The sequence below is a fragment of the Topomyia yanbarensis genome, chromosome 2 (assembly GCF_030247195.1).
Source record: "Topomyia yanbarensis strain Yona2022 chromosome 2, ASM3024719v1, whole genome shotgun sequence".
NCBI classification, from domain to species: domain Eukaryota; kingdom Metazoa; phylum Arthropoda; class Insecta; order Diptera; family Culicidae; genus Topomyia; species Topomyia yanbarensis.
This window is the reverse complement of record NC_080671.1, coordinates 371,684,560-371,701,689: the sequence shown is the minus strand read 5'-3', so window position 1 is coordinate 371,701,689 and position 17,130 is coordinate 371,684,560. Positions and strand designations below refer to the sequence as shown.

Below are 17,130 nucleotides of genomic sequence, written 5' to 3'. Positions count from 1 at the left end.
GTAAAGCGGGTCAAGTCTGTCTTTGCCGAGAGACATGTTGGTAGACTTAAGTGATTCGTAGTAACACTGCCTAAGCTCGACTCCTGCCAGCAGAAGACAAAAGATTAATCTGTAGGACTTTAAGCCTGTTTCTAATGACTCTGCCACTTCTAGTTTTCCGATCTGTGTATTTCACATCCATGCTCTCAATTGAGTACTATGGCTCTAAAATTTTATTAATTTTTTTTTTTTTTTTTTTTTTTTATTTCAATTATAGAGGTTTTAACCTTAAGGTCATTCGCCTCTTCGGGTTAGAAAAATCTCTTAGGAAAAATTTCTAACCCTATGTGCGGGGTCGGGACCCGAACCCAGGTGCGCTGCGTACAAGGCAATCGATTTACCAATACGCTACGCCCACTCCCCTATTTATTAATTTTCCTTACTTAGTAATAACTAGCTAATTGAACGTCGTTAAAAAGTAAAAGAGAAAGTGTGACTACATAACACGAAATAAAAAAAAAAAGAAAGTATAATAATAAGAAACAAGAAAAATGTCAGCAAGATTGCATTAAAACACGTTTTAACTCATAGTGTGGACGGAGTATTAGATCGATCGATAGTACAAATCGATTTGTACTATTCGAACAGATACACTCACACAAACAATACATACAACAGTTAACTCCATCACATTCCGCTCTACCTTACACACTATACATTATCAAACTTATACAACAGGCGATTTTTACACTTACAGATTGTAGATTGTATTTAATAAAAAATAACATGTCTGCTAATCGTAGAGGTTCGGACATTACAGCAGAAGACCCCATGCTTCCTCCGAACTGTGAGTATCAGTTACCAACATTTTAAGTATATGTATACTTTCGTCTACATTTGTATAACAATGTTTTGAAAAGATAACACATACACACATACTGTTACAATTCGTTACTAAACTAATGATAACTAATGCGTCTTTCCGTTAATGTTTAAAAGAATAACTAGCATGCGAAATGAGCAGATGGTCGCTGCAAATACAAAGACAAAAATTTGGAGCTATCTTGAAACATGGAGGTCTTGGTTTCGAAAACATCTGCCTGGAGTCTGCTGATTTCGACTTGCACGATTTGTTTCTGATGAACGAGCTGGCTCCATATTGCCGCAGGTCGTAGGAGATGTGTACATGTTTGCTTATGTGTAGTGGTAAAAACTATTGTAATAACCTTATCAAATTAAATGTGTTTGTATGTGTGTTGTAGACGTTTATTTGTTTGCCGAAATAAAAATATAGCATATACAAGAATTTTATTCTTTTAATTTTATGGATGCAATTCTATATAGATATATTGGGACGGGCTCACATAGTTGGTAAAACTCGCAGTCCATAGCTTGGCATTAAGGGGGTCTCCTCACCAGTGGCTAATAAAACGATGTTTTTAAGGATTTTTTGAGCATGAAGGCAACAAGAGGAACAAAGTATCTTTTGTGTATTTTTGATTACATACTTACATATAAAAAAGATTTGTGAATGAAGAATTTCGCACCAACTCGTACAAATGTTGGTGGCAAGTAGGGTTGTGGTACTGGTAATACCGGTACCGAAAATCCCGGGAATACCGACCCATTTTTGGTACCGTAATACCGGTATTGAACAAAAGCCAGTACCGGTATTTTCGGTACTATACAATTTTTTATAACAAATATGTTAACTCTGTAGGGGGATCTGTTTCAAAATATCGGTCTGCAAGATAACGTTTAATTATATTAATTTGCCTTCTAGATAAATCGTTGAGATAACACCTTTGTGTGGGAATGAGGTAGGGCCATCATCATAATAATTCTAGAAGTTAAAGTTTTATTAGCGACATTCTGATTGGTTTCTATTATTCACTGGGTGGCGCGTAATAAGACTATGGTCTAAGTCATGTCTGTATTTGGTTTGCTCTTAAACCTTTATCTATAAAACAACGAACAGCGATTTAGTAGCTAACAGTTTTAGACTTGGTGAACTGTTTCAAAAGGGGCGATTTGTAATTATTGGTGATCGGAAAATTCAGCAAAATTCAATAGTTTACAGGAAAGCAAGGAGCCTTGATATGCATTAGAGAATAGTAGGCAAACGACATAAAGGTCGAAACAAATTTTCAGAAAAGTAAGAGAGAAATTGCGATTAACCTGCTCGGATTTACTGCCATTTTCGCTTTGATTTATTGTTGTTAATAGGGTTTCATCCATTTACCATCTGTTTAAGTCGACGAAAGTCGCACCACTTGGCAGTTATTGATTTCAAAGTGGCTTAGATTTCAAAATGAAAGAAGGTGCCCTATACGAACAATATCTGCTGTGAAGTGAGGCTTGCCATTCCGACGCAATTAAAAACAATCAACATGTTTTTGATCCACACAAATCAATCATCTGAGAATAAGATCATCAGTTTGAGCATTCAATTTCAGTTTGAAGCTTTTTTCGAATTTCTTATAAAAATATTCGAGTACCGGTACCACTGGTACTGAGGGCTTCAGTACCGTAGTACCGGTTCTCGCCAAAAAGGGTCGGTACTGCGAACCCTAGTGACAAGTATTTTTAAATTTATTTATAGTATTGGAAGCGGCAGTGCTTCGCAAGCAAACCTATGAACGCAACATGATTTTCTTGATTTTGTAATTAATATTCCGTCCAAAGTATTCGTTTCAGTGCAGTGATTATGCCAAATAACCATTATGCCAAATGATTTTTGTGTCAAACGGCCATTATGCCAAATGACCGTTATGCCAAATGACTTTATGCCAAATGACTTTATGACAAATGACTTTATGCCAAATGACTTATGCCTAATGACCAGGCATTGCATTTATCGCTCATATGAGTAAATGCGTTCGGATAATTTGCTACTGCGACAATAAAAACTAACATTTTCACACAACTTCTCCGGATAAATATAACGTGTTATTTCTCCGGATAAATAAAACCACCGTAGAATGAGCGAATGAGTTTATCACGGAATTCTTTTTGAGCTCGCTGCCTTGCTGTCGAAATTCCAAAACACGAAAAATCAAGTCTATCGCACTTCTTTGCCGCTTTTCTTTGAAATTAAGTGTATATTTTGACGTTCTTATTGATTTCCACGAAATTAAAATATTATCACCTTCTCCGGTGAGAAGGAAAAAATCAAATAAATTTTATCCGGAAAATTATTCTCACGCTATTTATGTAGACGGAGAATTTTGCGACTCACCTTATCTCGGAAAAGTTGGACATCGGATAAGCTTCTTCTCGCGTGAGTGAGAGATAATTACAATGCCTGCTAATGACCTTATGCCAAAAAATTCATGCTATTTGCAGTCAAAAATACAATTTTATTTTTGAATATGATTCTAAACGCCATTTTAAATCGAAACGCTCATAACAATAATTTTTTTAAATGTAATGGTTCCCTCTAGGATACAAACCCAGAGCACAAGAGGTTTTGATGGTCGGAAGTATCATCGTGCTCACCTGTTCAACGATACACTTTTTAAATATTTATCTAAATCTTTTAAGCATTCCTGAACTGCGGTTTGATGATGTTAATGGAGTTAAATTGTATTTTCGTGTTGTGCGCTCCGTGTTGCTAATTAAACATTTGCTATTCGAACAATTCAACTATATCAAACTGGATCTTACAGTTTCTGATATTTGTTTCTTTCCCATTCCCTCCACAAACAGTGACAGCAGTAACGGAATCGAAGAAAAGTGACTCGAAATGGAACCTGGATCCAGTGCAGAGGGCCATGGGCCAGCTCGGCTGGTGGCACATCATGGTCTGTGCCGTGGTGTTTCCGCTAAAGTTCCCGGTGGCGTGGCATCAGATGGGAATTATCTTTCTGGGAGCGGCCATGAACTACACCTGCGCCTCCAACATCACCCTGGATCGATGCTCCAAGCAGTGCACCAGTTGGGAGTACGATACCAGCGTGTTTAGCTCGACCATCGTGAGCGAGTGGGATCTGGTGTGCGAGAAGGCCCATCTAGCCAACCTGTCGCAGACGATCTTCATGTTCGGAATCCTGGTTGGCGGGGTACTATTCGGGACGTTGGCTGATAAGTGAGTAACAATTGAAATGTTTTAACTGACGTTCATTATCTGACTTTACCCTTTTTGTCCACAACAGGTTTGGACGGCGGCCTCCATTGGTTATTGCGGTTATAATTCAACTTGTATCAGGTGTTGCAACTGCTTACATTCCATGGTTTTGGGGATTCGTTGTGCTACGCTTCATTACGGCCGTTGCCACCGGCGGTACTATGGTTACCAGGTAAGTACAAACTTGACCCACATATTTTTTTCCTAATTTTTCAGTTTTCAAACTTTTATATTACTATTTCAGTTTCGTCCTCATCATGGAGATCATCGGTCCGAAATGGCGTGAATTATTCTCAGTCCTCTACCAGATCCCGTTCAACCTGGGCCACTTAACGCTGGCAGTTTTCGCATACTTTCTGCGTGACTGGCATCAGCTGCAGTTTGGTTTATCAATCTACTCAGTACTGCTGCTCTCGTACTATTGGCTTGTTCCAGAATCACCTAGATACCTGTTCACTTCTGGCGATACGGAAGGAGCAGCACGAGTGTTGGAAAAGGCAGCTAAATGTAACAAGCTACCTTCGGAGAACATTCAAAGTGACTTGGACCAGTACGCAAAAACCAAAAACATTGGAACAGTATCTAAGGGCAATGTAATTGATCTGTTCCGGACACCAAACATGCGTGCAAAGTCGTTGTTCATGTGTTTTAATTGGTTTGTTTGCGGGTTGGCTTTCTTCGGTGTTGCGCAGTATGTTGGGCACGCCGGAGGCAATATCTATGCCAATGTTGCAATCGGAGCGGCACTGGAACTTCCAGGAACAGTTCTCTGTATCTATATGATGAAAGCTTACGGTCGTAAGAAGACGTTGATCATTTCCAATACACTGACTGGACTAACGATGCTAGCTATAGCGTTTGTACCGGAGAGTCTCACCTGGTTGAATGTCGGTCTTGCTTCCATCGGCCTGGTGGGTATGAGTATATCATTCCCAACGGTATACCTGTATGCTGGAGAACTGTTTCCGACGGTTGTCCGAAATGTTGGAATCGGTACTGCTTCGATGATTGCGAGAATCGGATCAATGCTAGCCCCGTTCGTAGCGGGAATGGGCGTTGTTGCTCACTGGTTACCACCGGTGATCTTCGGTCTCACACCACTAGTTGGTGCCTTCTTTGTATTTTTCCTACCGGAAACGCAGGGAGCACCATTGCCGGAAACCATTGAGGATGGTGAGAACTTTGGCAAGCGACAAAAGACGCCAGCAAGTGTTGAGGATCCTAAGCTCTAAATGTTTCTCTATGGTTACCAGAGTTGTTTTTGGTAACAGGTCGCATCTGCCTGACGGAAGTAGCACGTGTCTTACTGTCCTATAAAACGTAAGTCTCCGTGGGACTCGTTTTGTTTTTAATACTATTTACTTGTACTAGAGATTTTTATAAGCAAATCAGTGTAGCAAGGACGCATGTCCTATATTTACGCGTATAAAAGACGATTTATAGAATGATCCAATGCCAAAAAAGTCCATATGCGAATGATATTTTTGTGTAAGTTTTCGAACAATAAAAAATACTGACATAACAATTATTACAAACTTCATCTCAAAGCAAAAGAAAGCCATTTCCAAGCTTGGTGTTTTAGTGAATATGACCTATTTAAATAGTATAGCAATTTATATTAAGTAACATAGATTGAGTTTTTTTTCTGTTTAAAAATCTAATTACCAAAAGTATTCGACGAGCGAATATTTATAAATCAGCTGAAACTTTGTATAGTGATCAGGGGCGGATCCAGACATTTTTTCTTTCCGAGGGGGTGTCTGAACTTTCTATTTTGAAATGAACATTGTTGAATACGTAATACGAAATAATCTGATGTAATGAAACTCAGTGATAGTTTTGGTTTGAAACGATTTTGAGTTTGAATATAATATAATATTGAAACTAATTTAACATTTAAACTAATTAAAATTGAAGTAATTAAAAATTTCTTAACAAGTAGAATATATCTGGGGAAGGGCGGGGGGTTTCGGACCGCCAGGACCCTGACAACCAAAATATAACCGATTTTGTGTGTGTTTGTGCTCTTATACGTTTGAAATATGGCACTCGAAAAATTTCTTTTACATATCGTGTTAGTAGTTATCGATACATGTGTGAGCAGCAGAAAATAAATAAAAACTGGAAGACTACACTATGCTTTGTAATACTCTATAGACTATTCATGAATTACGTAACGCCGAAATTGCCCAAAAATGACTCTCCCTCCGCCATGTCATAAATTTCTGACCATTCATAAATTACATAACGTCAAAATTGCCTAAAATTTACTGAGCTCCCCCTATGAAAAAATTTCACAAATTTCATTATCTCACCTCCCCTAGTAAGTAACAAATTCTTAAAAAAATTCTCCAGTAGGGGAACATGGGGAGACTTTTCTTGTTATTTTTTCAGCCAAACCTGCATAAATCACTAAAAAAGAATTGTTAATTTAATTTTTCAAAAGTTATAAAAGTTTTTCTGTAATCGTTTTTTTTTGGTCAAATCTCCCCCCTGCGGGGAGACTAAAATTTGCTCAAAAGACTAAGAAAACTTATATAGGGTAGACGAGCCCTTATTCATCTCATTAGTCAGGATGTCACACTATTTCGTTGATAACTCGACTTAGAATGACTTGATCGCGCATAAATAGGTATCATCATCTTTGTTTGTTCCTAAGAAGCAGTACAATTCAATTTTTTGTTTAGGAAATGTGAAATGCTTGCGTTTGACCGAAGCGAAAAGTCGAGTACAACGTACGTTTATTCATCCAAGCGTTGAATAGAGATCAAGATGGGAGAAAGGTGGGAACATTTGACACTTTTGAGTGTATTAGTTTAATACTTGCAAAATTAAGCATGGCGGCCGGGGCCCTTGAAGTGAACGAATGAGCATCCTGATTGTTTGGCGCACGATGAAAAGTGAGAAAAAGCCGAGCTTCACCTCGGATCTGCCTACTAGAACACTTAGGGACACTTTTTACTTCGAACAAACCGATTAAATTAACTATGACCGAACCGAAAGAAAACTTATGGCAACAGAAAGGCCCACTACGTCATTTGTTTGTGCTTTTCTTCTTCATATCCTCTTGTTTTTTCGGCTTAATCAAAGAAAAATGACAACCGCACTCACACACAGAAAAAAATGTGCACACCTGTAACCGTCTTGCATAGAGATAGCAGAAACTGCTCTAACTAATGTGTTCAAATGAATGGGATGAATACAGGAGCTAAGATGAATTGGGGAGCAGTAATTCTAGTTCGGCTGATAAGTTTCAATAATTTTCAGTTAGTTTTTGAGGATAAAGTTAACATTCAAATAGTTCAACATATTGTCCACGGGAAGGAGGGGGGGGGGCGTTATGTAAAAACGAAGGTTTGGTTCATGTGGTATGTGAACGGCCTCTTTCATATCATATGAGAGTAGAAGTCGATTACAATCTTCAAGTGTTAGAATCGGACTAGGGCACTCCGATGTAAGTGACTAGCTCTTCAAAGGACGACATGCCATTTTAATGACAACACATTATTTTTATTTTTCATTAGTTGGCTTCGCTTTAGCTAAAATACGAGAAAACTAAATTATCACAAGATTAAGAAAAAAGCGAAGGTTTGAATGTAGATTGATAAAACAATCATTAAAGTAAAGATGCGATTAAAGAGTCGAAGTTCGGTACTTTTCTATGTGAGAAAGGCTAATTTGTTTTCAAACACGGGTTAAAAAATCATATTTACATGACATAAACAATCTCTTAACTCACCACCAGATTGCTTTGTCCAGTGCATATAAGAATCCTCACTCCGATTCCAAAAGTCCTGCAGAGTTGATTATTTCGATTTTTTCCTTAAATAACCTGAGACGAGACATGCGAATAGCTAAAAATTGAACGTCAAATGCAGCCAGTTCATTTAAAAAATGTGAGGCAGAAAGAGTGGTTATGCGAGACGAAAGATGAAATGAACATGAATACAGAAGAAGAAAACATCTATCCACAGGTCCCGTCGCATAAATAACGATTCATTTGACATAAGCTCTAAATCGAGATGAAGCGATTGGATTCTAACGGTACGGGGAAAATTTCACTAGGGCAGATTGCTTTACCCAATCGTCCCTGTTCAATACAGTCATGAAACATCCGGAACGGCCTGAATGTAGGCTGCAATTTGCAATTGATCATTGATACACTGTCCAGCCGATGCAACAAAGATCGTGCTTGTGCTATGTTGCACGACGACCCCAGTCGTGTACCATGCTATAAAAATACAGTGCGTTACGTGTAAGCAAATGGAAAATAAAAGTATTAATGTTGCTAATATAATCATCAGTTATTAAAACAGAATAATTTTCAACAAGTAGAGTAACTAATCATATTTGGGCCCTTACGTATTTTGGAACCTTTTCATAAATTAGCCTCCTTTATTCTCAAGTTTCAATTGCATTGTTTGTATTGTTTTTAAGTCTCAACAAAGGTCAACTCCAATTAGTTCAAATTTATCAGAATGCATACTTGAAAAAAGTCATCGAGAACAATTCATAATTCCGCGGTTGCCAAGATGGATTGGTGGTAGCTAGGTAGATTGCAAAAAACACATTTTTTTATTCTTTTATATTTTTTTTAACAACATCTGAAAAGAAAAGAAACATTTTGAATGTGATTGCATGATAGAGAACTTATTGGTAAAAAAGTTTTTCTAACAACAACTTTATACATTTCATACTAATTGACTTAAAAAACTGTAATTTTATAACAATATAATTCTAAGTATTATTTTAAATAAAATTTTATTTAACAAATATCTTCCAAAATGCTTAGTTTTCGTTTTCGAGATATTTGGAATTTTGCTTCACTGAAACAATTAATTCGTGTAAATGTGTCCTTTTTAAAAGTTATTCGCATTACCCCATCATAAAATTGAGGGTCTGCCTCAAAGAGAAGAAGAGTGTATCCGCATAAGAATACGAAGAGTCACAGATTTGACAGATGCAAAACAGATTCAAGATGATCTGCATAAAGGTGGCAAACGCCTTGAGAACCTCAAAAAGGCGTAAAGTGCTAGTTTCTACATTCAACATTTTATGTTTGAATTAATTTCGTTTTTAATAATCTCCTTTTTGGAAAGTGAAGTAGTATTTACGCAATGTCGATCTTGCCAATCGTAAAACAAAAACTCTCGCTTTACGTATGCCTATACCTTATCTGGTATCATCTTGAGTTTTCACGTCAATTGCAGTTTGACAAGACCAAAATTGACAAGACCATAATTTGATGTTGAAACGGTCTATCCCTGAGAATGATCATAGGAAGGGCAATCCCTCGATAAAATGTCAACAATCTAATGTTTATCGTTTTAAAAGAAGTAATAGAAACTTTTTCAGTGTAATTGGCTCACGGATAAGCTTTCAATAAAAAAAGTTTTTCTAACAACAACTTTTGTCATATTTTTTAATTCGTACTATTTGCAGTCAAAGATGCAATTTTATTTTTGAATATCATTCTAAACGCTATTTTAAATCAAAATACGCGTAACAAAAATTTCCTGAAATGTAGTAAAATGAAATATTTTAAATTTTGTTGTAACAGCACATTTTCACAAGTTATTCGCGTTTCTCCATCAACAACAATAGATTTTTCAACATTCTAATACATTTTCTATAATTGACATCAAAGCCCAATAGTCCATAATTATTGATTCTCAGCTGCCAAAACTTGCCTTGCAATATAACAGTCATTCCCAAGATGTTGAAAATTTTTCTTTTTTGACACATTGGCGGACCCCCCTGCAGGGCCGTCTTAAAACCATTCGGTGCCCCTGGGTACTACTGAGCTAAGGGGCCCCTATTATTGAACAGGTATAACTTATATACCGTATAATCTACCGTACACACCAATTTTTTTTCACCGAATATCAGCAAAAGTTTACTGAATTTTTATCAACTGAAAGTTTCAGCAATACAAGATGCTGAAAAATCGCCAATTTGAATTGAACCTGTTTGACAGATTCGCTTTGCTGAAAATTGAATTATTCAAATTGTCAAATTGACAGCGCAATTATCGGATTTACAGCAATCCAGCCCGGAATACTGAGAATTTGGCAATTGCGCTGTCAATTTGACAATTTGAATTACTGAATGTTCAGCAAAGCGAATCTGTCAAACAGGTTCAATTCAAATTGGCGATTTTTCAGCATCTTGTATTGCTGAAACTTTCAGCTGATGAAACTTGAATTTTTGACAGTGGTAGGCAGGGAACATAATTATCTATCTTGAAACAAAATTTCATCCAAATCAAAAATGGGTTTTTTTTGTAAATCGACTTTAAATTTTTAAAATCGATTTTTTTAGTGTAGGAGTCAATGAAAATTTTTTTCAATATTTTTATTCGAAAATTTGACTAATTTTGAGAAAACCACTCCTACAACATTTTTTTATAGGATTTGTCTTTTTTAGACTATAGCCATTTGAAAAAAAATGGTAAAGAAGGTTTGGCCCTTTTCAAAAGACAGTCGAGATCATTTATGGAAAAACAAAATATGCAAAGTGGCTTTTTGTGACAAAGTCTTCATGTACAGAAAGTTTCATTAGAATCTGAGAGGGTGCTGCCAACTCTGAATAGGATTTGGCGCGAAATTCGTCAAGAGTAAAACACAAACTGGAACATCCGACTGCGAGCAGCAGGAAAGTAGGACGGCTGAGGACATGGCCGTGAACGATAACGCGAAAGAAGACAAACGAAACGAACCTCAACTTGCAGTGTACAACACTGGCAATATTTCGCCCCCTAGAAAAAGGATCTCAACACGCAGTAGCAAGCTGCGCCTGAACGAGACCAAAAATTTAACATGGTTGTTTTTTTATTCATTGTAAAAAAACAAACAATCGGCCTCGTCGAGCTACTGTATTTGGGCCTAAATAAATTTATTAATAATAAATAAAAAATCATTTAGTTGACCAATGTCGTACCGGATTGTCAGGTAATTACTACGGATGGAGTCTTCGTAAACTATCCCACTCATCTTTGTCACCAGCGAAGGATTACCAAAGGTTACGTAGATGATGGGTTCTCGGCCGCCTCAATGAGAAGTACTGCTGGTGCCCTCTTTACATAGCTTAACATCCGCCTGCAATGACTACCCGGTCTCTTATTACAATCTTGTTTACCCTTTCTTGACCAGTTTTTTTCTGCCGCGTACAGGGTTCCAAAACTATTTTTACTTAGAACTGTTGGCGCCATGAAACACGAAAAACCTAATTTAATAAAGATAGGTACTTCTTATTCAATGATAGAAGCTGCTCAAAATTTATCTTCTGATTTAGTCCAACTGCATAAAAAATAGTTGAAGGCAGTCTAAATTAGAAAATCAGTTTTCAATAGTATTGCCAGGCTACGAAAATATTTCATTTCATTTTACCATTAAAAGAAACTATCCCTGGCGTGCTTCAACGGAACCTAATCAGATTAATTGTAATAACTTTTATGCTACTGATAATATTTATAAATCATAGTGATCAAATCCCAGTTATTAGCCTTACTTGTTGTTGTTGTGTAAACCAACAGTTATGGTCGTTTAGAAACGTGGTTGTTTATCAACAACATGGGCCTGAAGGTGTAAACCAATATAAATTCTTCAAAAGGGCTAAAGAGTTTTTTGTAAACAAACTTGTTTCGCTTATTATTCCACGAATTTCATGAGCAATACACATTAATCCACAGTTTTACTCTTCGTAGAAGCAATTTTAAATGTTTTCGGCGTTGAAATTAGAGCAAATTAAGAGAAATCAGCAAAACAAAAGCTTGTTTACAAATTTCATTAGCCCTTTTCAAAAGTTAATATGGAAATATGCCATTTGAGTTCTGAGCTAAGACAAGACGTGGCAATCGGCTTCTTATTTTTCCTGCAACATTCTTTTTTTCGCACATTTTCACCCTGCCGAAATCTTCCGAACAGTGTTGCTATTTTTATTAATGAAAATGGAGTCTTGTTAATTTATTTTATGCCGGAAATATTTTGTATCTTGAATCCACTATATTAATGAAGGGCACCGTTTTTCCATGTAATGGGTGTTTGGTTAGGGTTGATGAAGCCATTATCTGAAAAATTTTAGATTATGGTTTGGTTTTTGTCTTATTTTTGTTAAAGTTAATCAACCGCGTATACGTTAAATGCATAATAAATACTTGTTTCACTTTGCCGCACAATTTTTGTTCAATTTAGTCATTTTTACTTTTTTGAACGGTAATAATTTTATTTGCCAAAAGTAATGACACTCTTTCCAATAAATATAGCAACACTGCTTAACATCGTTTCGCTATCCCTGCAGTAACATTCCGTACGGTGCAAAAAGTCAGAATCAACCAATCGGGAGCTGGATCATTCTGACGTAAAATTGGAACAAAAACGGCCCCCCTTATTGTCACGTCTTGTCTTAGGTTCTGAGCAGGAATCAATTGTTGAAGGGGATAATGGGAGAAGAGTATTATTGTGTCGAAGTCCACTGGAACTCAGAGCAGGATATTCATCAGAATTTTACACCGGAATTCATTTAAAATAGGGACATGATTCTATCAGCATCTTGAATAAATCATAATCTTCGGCCGAATTCTATCTTGAAAAGGATTTCGCCAAACCTCTGAGAAGATTTTCTACAGAATCCTGCATCAAAATTCAAAGAAAAATGCCTTAGAACTACGGATAGGGATTCAGTAAAATTGGAATGCTAAGAAAATTCCGATCAGAATCCTGGAAAGTATTCAAACGGAATCCTGAGAAGCATGACATCATTACTAAAAAGAGTGCCAGAAACCCACCGAGCAAAGTAGATATAATGACATTTTATGTGTCAAAAAGGCCTGCAGTAACCGATATGTGTATCACGAAAAAAATGTACTTGTAGTTTAAAATTAAAAAGTTCCATATTTGGCAACACTGCCTTAACGGCAGCATTTTTTTCTAGATTCCTTCAAGAATCATCTCGCTGATTGATTTTAGTGCAAACAGTACCAGATATATAATCAGAAAAAAAATATTATAATTAATTATAATTTTAATTAGGAGTGTTCCAATGGACCTCAAACGACACAGGTTATTATATATTGGTTCTAGATGAACAATTTCTTCAAAACTTGTTCCAATCTGTGAAGGTCGAAGCCAAGTTTTGTTTTTTTGTCACTGCATGGAATAACCCATTTCACTAGTTTACAAATTTTGGGTTAATTGCATGAAGTTAAGAAAAAAGGTGTTTTCTAAGTCAATTTTGGGTCGCTGAGCACGAAAATCATATCCATTTTCTTTTTCCAAAAACCGTTTTTGTGATTTTTTGAAAAAGGTGATTTTGAGCACAGTTGGAAGTTTTTGGTCAATATATCAGGAACAAATCTTCCGATTAACACAAGGACTCACCATTCGAAAGGTATTGATGTGCCCATTCCAAAAATGTATAACATTCTAGGATAAAATACCAACAATTTAGGGTTAAGAGCAGCCAAAGTCAATAAAAGGAGTGTTTGGTAAAATTACTAATTTTTAGTTGATTTTTCAGAAAAAAATTAATCAGCAAAAAAAATCTTTTAAAATCTTATGTGACAGATAAACTTCTCACGTGAATTTAAAGCCTAAGATCACAAAAATCCGACGAAAACTGGTGATGTTATTAGGCACCGAGTGAAAATTGCTCTGTTTTTCTTATATCTCTTTTGGTAAGATTACACTAGTTTACAAGAAAAATGAAGTTACGATAAAAAGTGTTTTCTAGATTAATTTTGGATCGCTGAATACGAAAGTAATACTCTATTAATCTTTCAAAGAAGTTTGAGTTTTAAAAAAAAGTTTTTCTTTTGCTTCCGCTTTTTTGTTTTTGCTCTATTTTTTATTACAGAAAAATAATTTTTCATATTTTCAGAATCTAATGTGACAGATTTTAACAATTTTTATATAAAGGAATAGCGATAAGCTAAGAAGAAAGGTGCTTCTTCAGTTAATTTTGGATCGCTGAATACGAAAACCAAGTCCATTTTTTTTTTCAAAGAAGCATTTTCAAGATTTCTGTGAAAAAGGTGTTTTGGGCACTATTTTAGTTATTTGTCAATATCTTTTTTTTTATTTCGATTATAGAGGTTTTAACATTAAGGTCATTCGCCTCTTCGGGTTAGAAAAATCTCTTATGAAAAATTTCTAACCCTATGTGCGGGGTCGGGACTCGAACCCAGGTGCGCTGCGTACAAGGCAATCGATTTGCCAACTACGCTACGCCCACCCCTTGTCAATATCTTATTCAAATAGGATCCGATCGAAACAGTTCGAAAGGTATTGATGTGCCCTTTCTGAAAATGTATAATATGCGTAGATCAAATCTCGACAAACATATGATTACGGCTTAAAAGCCAGCTGTCAAAATTCTCTTTGAAAGGAAATTTCAGACAAACTGTTACCCGTCAATCACAGATGTTTATAGTAAACAAAAGAAAAAAGTTTTCTCTTGCATTAACTGCTATAAACTGGGTTTAGCCAGTTACCTTTTTTCCGGAAATTCCTTTCAAAGAGAATTTTGACAGTTGGCTTTTAAGCCGTAATCGTATGTTTGTTGAGAAATGTACATTTATTATGATTACAACACAGTGTCTTTTTTTAACAACTTTATGCAAAAAAAATCAGCATCTTTGAAACTTCAGAATATGAAAGAATGGGCTTTCCCCTTTCATTTGAAACCAAAATCAAAATAATCCGTCGGGAGGTGTAGAGCAACTTTTTTTTGAAGTTTTTTTTCGTGAAACATAGATTTTACAATGGAACTAGTTCATAGTTCTGCCCCTAGATGGTGCTTTAGACATTCGAACAACACCAAAAGTGAGAATCTGATAGTTTTTTTTAATTGTCTACAACTTTGTTACCAACTAAAAACCGATTTGAAATTATTCGGAAAAGTTGTTTAATATTTTAACGAATTCTAAGTCTAAGTTAGTTTCACAGAAGACCTAGTGGTTTGTCAATTCGCAAGCACTTTTTTTATTCGCCAAATAGTTGTGTTTAGTTCAACAGTGAATCCAGCGGAATTTGAGAGTTTGGAAAGTATCATCTTTTAGCTGAAAATTATAATTCCCTGATACAGGGCACCATTAATATTTTTGAGATGAAAAGTCTTAGATAAGTGTTGACAAAACTAGTATGATATTAATATTCTTGTTTATGATGGTAAGTGATTCCTCTCGCAGAAACAGCTTTTGCAATGATGTTTGCCTTCTTTTTTCATTTTTTCGATTGTTATCAGGGATGACTGATAACTATTCTTACATGAATCTTCTACTCTGTTGGCATCTTCTTATAAAATTCACTTGTCCTGAACTTCAACCTTTATATTCGAACAATCTCAATGAAACTTTTAACGCATCATTGCAATATTTCGCGGATTTCATTGCAAAGTTTGGTTAAAAACGCTGATTATCCGTTTTCAAAATTAACTCAATGTGACAAACAGTGAACAAAAAACTTTGAGTCTTTGGATCAAGATAATTTTTTTTGATATATTCAAGGACTTCTATGTATATAAGGTTTTTGTTGTACTCAAATCGTATTTTGTTTTCAAAAGTAATACATTTCGCATAATCTAGGATCAATTTAGTAAAGATATCTCGCATAATTGATAGGAAATGACCGTAAAATCCAACTGCCACAATATGCTTTGCGGGGAAAATTTTAATAAATCGTTTCACGCTAACCACTAATTTGGACAGTTACTGCTGTGGTTTGCGTTAAATTAGAAACGGTGTGTCCCAACATTTCGTCTTTAACCTAAATTATACATAAATGTAAGGAAACCCTTGTAACCAAGCAATACCTTCCGATGAATGGTAGTTCCTTCGAAACTATCGGGAAAGATTACAAACCAAACGCACAAATAGTTTTCTGACTATGTCAAAAATCCTAATTTTCAGAAGGTCAATTAGAATTGTCAACGTAATGAATCCCGTCTAATATTTCCATGCCACTAAACCCAATTCTTTTTTTGGTAATGTAATAAGTGCGAGAAAACATATTTCCAAACCACTAGGCCTCGTGTGAAACTATCTTAGAACTTTGTTAAAATCTTAAGCAACTTTTCCGGATAATTTCAGATCAATTTTTAGTAGTCAACAAACTTGTAGACAATTAAATTTTCTATCAAATTCTTACTTTTTGCGTTGTTCGAATGTATAAAGCACCATCTAGGGACAGAAATATGAACTAGCTCCAGTAGTAAAACCTATATTGTTACGAAAAAAACTTCAAAAAAAAGTTGCTCTGGACCCCCCGACGGATTATTTTGATTTTAGTTTCAAATGAAAGGGGAAAGCCCATTCTTTCATATTCCGATGTTTCAGAGATGCTGAATTTCTTTGCATAAAATTGTTCTAATAAATACACCGTGACAATCGACCAAAGTAAAAAAAACCTGTTTTAATCCACCTAGCGGTGCAATTGTGCCTTTCTCATTTCTCTAAACTATGGCACGGAGGCTTTTTATGTTCAGCATAATTGCCCAGATTGCCAAAATCCAAAAAAAGTGAATCGTCGCCAATTTTTTTTTCGAGTTTGCATCAAATCTCGACGTTTCATGCACCTTGAAGACATTTAGCATCAAAAATAAAAATTCTACTTTTTATTTTTCCTATAGTTTATATGAGAAATTTCTGTGTGGCCGCACTCTGAAACCCGTAATTCCGGAACCAGAATTCCGATCGATCCAAAATTCAATAGCAGCCGATGGGAAGGTTGCACCTTTCATTTGAGACTAAGTTTGGGCAAATCGGTCCAGCCATCTCTGAGAAAAATGAGTGACATTATTTGACACATACGCACATACATACACACACACACATACACACACATACACACACATACATACATACACACACACATACAGACTTTTTCCGATCTCGACGAACTGAGTCGAATGGGATATGACACTCGGCCCTCCGGGCCGGGATTAGGTTGACGTTTTTCAGAGTGATTGCATAACCTTTCTATATGAGAAAGGCAAAAATGTGCCAAAATCCAAAAAAGTGAATCGTAGTC

At 35.9% G+C, this 17,130-nt stretch overlaps 1 protein-coding gene across 3 annotated transcripts in view; it reads left to right on the top strand.

The window, feature by feature from the left end:
• The window catches only part of LOC131684533 (organic cation transporter protein), a 64,662-nt gene extending 59,021 nt beyond the window's left edge, over positions 1 to 5,641 (top strand). For 2 of the 3 annotated variants that reach the window (XM_058967505.1, XM_058967506.1), the window contains exons 2-4: positions 3,688 to 4,066; positions 4,134 to 4,277; positions 4,350 to 5,641. In XM_058967505.1, coding sequence (XP_058823488.1) covers positions 3,688 to 4,066; positions 4,134 to 4,277; positions 4,350 to 5,337 — 1,511 coding nt within the window. In that variant the 3' untranslated portion in view covers positions 5,338 to 5,641. Of the gene's footprint in view, positions 1 to 736; positions 827 to 3,687; positions 4,067 to 4,133; positions 4,278 to 4,349 lie in introns of all 3 variants that reach the window. The other variant, XM_058967503.1, reaches the window with a different exon arrangement.
• Positions 5,642 to 17,130: the final 11,489 nt, after the last annotated feature.